The sequence below is a fragment of the Primulina eburnea genome, chromosome 12 (genome assembly GCF_022965805.1).
Source record: "Primulina eburnea isolate SZY01 chromosome 12, ASM2296580v1, whole genome shotgun sequence".
NCBI lineage: Eukaryota > Viridiplantae > Streptophyta > Magnoliopsida > Lamiales > Gesneriaceae > Primulina > Primulina eburnea.
This window is the reverse complement of record NC_133112.1, coordinates 3,236,005-3,241,471: the sequence shown is the minus strand read 5'-3', so window position 1 is coordinate 3,241,471 and position 5,467 is coordinate 3,236,005. Positions and strand designations below refer to the sequence as shown.

Genomic DNA, 5,467 nt, shown 5'->3' with positions numbered 1-5,467 from the left:
AGAATATGAGCGCAATCAAAGATCATATATCTCATCGCTCATCAAGTACGCACTCAACAAAAAGATATCTGATCATTCAAAGATCATATTCGTGCTACTAAAACGGATTGTTTCACTTACATCATTAACCTTTGATTATTTGATTAATAGTGGTGTCTGGTGAACCGATGGTTCTTAAAATCCAGAAGTGTAAAGTGATCACTAAGAGTTTCAAAACAGACATTGTGATAAGTCCTGATTGGAGTGAGTTGTTGCAAAGAGTTTGTAAATCCAAAGTCTTTTAGTGGAATCCATCCTACAGAGGAAGAAGGGGCGACATAGGAGTTTTATCTCCGAACATCTATAAAAATCTTGTGTCTTTACTTTTCGCAAGCTTTTACATTTCAAACCATATCTTGTTGATTAGACTGCCAACCGGTTGAAACTATCATTAGAAATATTGAACCGTTTTCCGCGATTTTCAATTGGTTCATATTTTTAACTATTTGAGAAAAACTTTCAACCGCCTAAAAACGGTTGAAAACTAATTTTAAAAACAAATATTTTCGAAGAGTTTATGCACCCTCATCTAAAATCTTTCCTGATCTTAACAATATTTCATGAGATTTGAAATTAAAAATCATATTTCGAGTATTTGGTATAATAGAATTTTAAAATGGAATTAATATTTGGTGGAATTTTATATAACTAAATGAAATCTTAACAAAAATGAAAGGGTTTCATGTGATTTGGGTTATATGAAAAAAATAACTTATTTTTTTCAACTATTAAAATGTCTTTTTTTTTTTTCAAAATACAATATATTTAATTCACACCAACTTTATCGTACAATTAAAAAATTTATATTAAAATCATTTAAAATATTTATATATTTTAAAATTATGTAAAAAATTTATTTTTCTTACCACCCTCGGTTTTTTAAATACTAGAAACCTATTTTATCATAATTTAATGACTTTTTCTCAGTTTTTTTCAATAACTCTTTTCATTATTAAAAAATTTATTTAAATAAAAATAAATATATTCTTTATATTTAAAAATAATTTTTCTTGTATATCATATATAAACAACATGAAAGTATACAAAATAATAAGTAAAACAAATTATTTTAAATATCAAATAATATTAAATTTACTATCAAATCAAATTCTTAAATCAAATACTTCAATAGAATTCTAAATTCATGGATTTCAAATCCAAATCCAATTCCAAATCTCATTTTTTAATTCTTCCAAACATAAAAAAATAAAATAAAAAATAAACACTTAATAATATTCACAATTTGTAATATTTAAAAATCTTATAATTTTTTTAGCTCCTTTATTAATCCATTAATTTACTTCTCTAATTCTCTATATTTGCTTTTACAATGTAATTTTGGTTTTTCTTTCGTGTAACACTAAAAATTAAATAAGACACCGATGATAATAATAATAACTAAAAATAGGGAAATACAATTTACACTACCAATAAATACACTAGTCCAATACAAACAAAAACTCCTTCAAAAAACAAATTGGAAACTTTTTTTTTTTGAAATTACATAATCCCAAACTCTCAACCAATAAACAAAAAACTGGTTTCTGTTTTTTTTTTAAAAAAAATTAATTTCGTAATTATGGGCAATTTTGACTTTTCCCAGGCCCACCATAGTAAAAATATGTGCCCCAGTCATTGTTGTACGAGCTCTTGATGTTGTAACAATTTGTGTTCTCAGCTAGGGTTGTGATCTCTTGGGCCGAGCTTAGGCTGTTGTCCGAGTCGACGATCTCGAGATTTCTAAAATAGCTCGCTCGAGCAAACCCATCATCGGCGAAATGGCCCGAGCCCATTTGAGTCGATGTGTGCTCGTCGTCGGCCTGAGAGTTCACAATCTCTCCTCCCCATTCGACCATGGTGGCCCGGTCCGATAAATGGGTGAAGATTTCAGCAGGCCAGTAGCCCACCAATGTGCTGTCTCCTAAGCCCATCCACCAATGGCCCAGCTTCGGATCCTACATAATGACAAAGAAAATTAAAGTTTGTATTTAATTAGTTTTAGTCAAAAAGATTTGTTATTTTAGACCTTCCACACGAGGATGGTAATGTCGTATTGGTCTCCGTTGACAGATGACACCGGAGATATGGCAGCTCCGATCGCTATTCGACTATTTGTTTGCACAAAACCCGAACACAAAAGATTGTAGCACCCCGTCGCTTGATATGCATCGCTCTGCAAATTAAGATTAAAAAAATGTTAATAATCACCGACTTTTAATAATAATATAATTAAATTTTTTAGTGTTTAAAGATAATTTCTCATTAATGCAACATCTAACAATGTATTACATGGACCATAAACCTATTAATACCCTAGAGACAATATACTGTAAAAATTTTCATGAATGGCAAGTCAGAAGAATAGTATGAGAAAACAATTGGTGTCCCACTTATTAATGAATTTTCTGTTTTCCAAGATATATTCTCCAGTTTATAATTTTGACTTGTCATGCTAGAATTTATATAATGAGAATTTTGAATGAGATATATCCCTGAATAATATATTATTATGATTATTATTATTTGGACCACCAACATTCATGTTGTGGAAGATGAATAGTCACTTTTCATGGTTAATGCGCTCTAAAATCTTCATGTGCTTGCCCCTCTTTTAAAATTTTCAAGGCTAGCTTCAAGAAATATTTTATTCCCCTTTAGTAATTTATTAATGTTTAAGGGTGAGGAAGGTTGGGCAACCTAGCAAAAACTTTTCTGATTTGGATCTTTTGCTGTTGTTGAAAACACAACACCAGGTATTTGTATTTTTTACACGAGATGCTCACTTGATCATCATGTTTCCTTGGACAGATTATACTATCTCGTTAAAAAAATTGATTGGATAATCCTATTCAATGATTAATGCTTGAGCAAATCTAACAAGATCATGCAATGTGAATTAAACATGTCTTGATTTAAATTCAAGAAATAATATTATACATCGGAGAGCATTTTCCAACACTCATAAATATCTATTTCAATATCAACCAGTGAGAATCAATGAAAAATAAAGCATTGTTTTACTTGAAGAAATTAAGATAGTAATGCAAAAAACTTGGCATGAAAATAGATAAGAGAACTAACCGTCCAATAGGTGAATAATCTTGGCCTGTTGTCACCATATAACTCTGGACTAACCTGACTCATAAGTACAAACATTAACATTAATCTAAAACAAATATGGAATTTTTTTGAAAAGAATTTACAGGAAAGCAGATTTTGTGTATGGTTACCTGCCAACCAGCTTCAATGCTGTTTAGTTCTGAACCATTAAATGATCCAGAGAGAACCCAAATCTGAGAGAGACTGAACTCGTTTACCAGTTCTATCGATGGATTCCACACGTTAATCGTCGCTTTTGCCCCATATATCTCTCCTGATGGTCTTGTGTAGGCTATAGCATGCTAGTTTCATTTTAAACAAACGAAACATTAAAGTTATTCCGACATACATACATATATATATATATATATTAATTATTATTGCATTGATCTTACAAATATATGTAATGTCTGTGTTTCATGCATATGGTGAATGAAAAAGAATGTATATAACAGACCTCATGGCCATTGCCGCTGACGACGTCAGGCGCATCGAACCGACGGGAAGCGAGGAGCGGCGATTTGGTTTGTTTCTTGCCATACTCATATATAGACTTAGCCCTCAACACATCGCGGACTGTGCTTCGCCTGATAGATACTGTTCCTTTCGGGCACTTTTCCCCCTTTTGGTGCCACATTTGCCATTTAGCCCCTTTGGTCTTTAACCTTCCACCGATACGACTGGTGTTGTTAATATCTTTGTGAGCCAATCCTTGTGTTTTGACCATTTTCATCATCTTTGGCATTTCTGGCCGAACTCTCTGTATGCGGGTTGTCGAGGATGATTCAAATGACCAATTAGTGTATATTTATGAGAAGAATAGATTTCTTTTACTCCTACGTACAAGTACTGTTCTTGGATTTTTGTGTGTGAAAGAGAGTCGTCACAAAGAGACGAAATTCGAGTTCAGCGATGCGCACCTGGATCTTGTGATTCTTAAGAAGAGGATGGTCCAAAGCCGGCTGTTTTCTTTTATGAACACAGTCGATAATATCTCCATCCGGGCTCTGAAAATAATAAAGAGAAAACCAACCAAATACTGAAAAATTCCACACAGACACACACATCTAGAAATATATATATAGTATGAGTTCATCGTGATAGATAAACTATCTATAGACACCTGAATAGTGAATACAGGAGGCTTATTAATCCTTTTCAAATGCCTCTGAATCCTTCCAAGCCTCAAACTACTAACTTGTCTGTATCCTGTTTGCTTCAAATCCGTACTGGAAATGGCCAAATATTTTGCGGAGAAAATGACAAGAAAGGATGACAAAAGCAGATTAATATAAATAAGAAAAATTGACAACCCTCCAAATTTGCTTACACAAACAGTGGCCATTTCATTCAGTGTAATCTAATTGAGAAAAGAGGAAGGAAATCAAAACCAGGAATAGTGTTGATCAGAAACCATTACTGGGCAAAAACAGACACTCTTCCCAGACCACACTCTCCTCTTTAAACCCTAAAACAGCCCTACACGAAATTAAACTTTGAAAATGACCTCTATCCAATTCTTCCCGTCAGTATCACCACCGCCGTTCTCTGTCGCATTAAACACAAACAGATATGTATGTAGTATATTTTTACAGGGTTACATGTAATACCCAGTAATTTTTTGGAGGACAGAAGGAAAATTACGCAAATTTTGAATATTTACAAGCACAAATGCATCCATCATGACAAATCTCCTGTCCCGCCAGCTCCGATTCATTGTATGCACATGGATATATCATATATACATATATACATACACTATGAGAGAGAGAGAGAGAGAAATCGTCACAGAGAATTAAGTAGAGGTTGGTGGAAGACAATTAAGATTAAGCTGAGAGGCGCACACACATCCAGATCAACATCATGATTACCTGCATGCACCTCTGCCTGGGATATTAGACACACACATATACATACATACATATATAATATATATTATATATGTATGTATCTTTAAAGTTTTTGTTTCTACAGACAAAGGAAGTTAAGCGCCATGAAAATTAAAGCAAGAGGAAATAATCTTGAATGACTAAGAGAACAATTGAAGAAAAGGCACATAAGCATAATCACAGCGTAATAAATCGTCCAAACCAACCTCTTTCGCCATGTATTTATTACACTTACTTGATTATAAGCACCTGTCTCTGCCAACACACAATCTTCGCCATTAATTTTTCTCCAAAACCCATTCTCATCATTTTCCCTTTCCTAAACTTAGCTAGCTGTTTTCTTTGTGAGCAAAAATTTATGTGAGACGATCTCACGGTTCGTATTTGTGAGACGGATCTCTTATTTGGGTCATCCATGAAAAAGTATTATTTTTTATGCT

At 33.0% G+C, this 5,467-nt stretch overlaps 1 protein-coding gene across 1 annotated transcript; it reads right to left on the bottom strand.

The window, feature by feature from the left end:
- Positions 1-1,600: 1,600 nt before the first annotated feature.
- LOC140808246 (protein neprosin-like) lies at positions 1,601-4,898 on the bottom strand. The gene is made up of 7 exons (XM_073165319.1): positions 4,262-4,898; positions 4,059-4,145; positions 3,596-3,898; positions 3,270-3,440; positions 3,121-3,174; positions 2,066-2,212; positions 1,601-1,994 (listed from the first exon to the last, which is right to left on the bottom strand). The coding sequence occupies exons 1-7, from the start codon at positions 4,481-4,483 to the stop codon at positions 1,617-1,619; spliced, it is 1,362 nt and encodes a 453-aa protein (XP_073021420.1). The 5' UTR covers positions 4,484-4,898; the 3' UTR covers positions 1,601-1,616.
- Between the last annotated feature and the right edge of the window lie 569 nt (positions 4,899-5,467).

What these genes read in the sequence shown, in the direction of transcription:
- LOC140808246 (XM_073165319.1), bottom strand. Translation starts at nt 4,483, where the DNA reads ATGGCCACTGTTTGTGTAAGCAAATTTGGAGGGTTGTCAATTTTTCTT. An exon ending in TTAAGAATCACAAGATCCAG is followed by an intron (nt 3,899 to 4,058) that starts GTGCGCATCGCT and finishes ACCCGCATACAG; the next exon opens with AGAGTTCGGCCAGAAATGCC. An exon ending in GCATTGAAGCTGGTTGGCAG is followed by an intron (nt 3,175 to 3,269) that starts GTAACCATACAC and finishes CTTATGAGTCAG; the next exon opens with GTTAGTCCAGAGTTATATGG.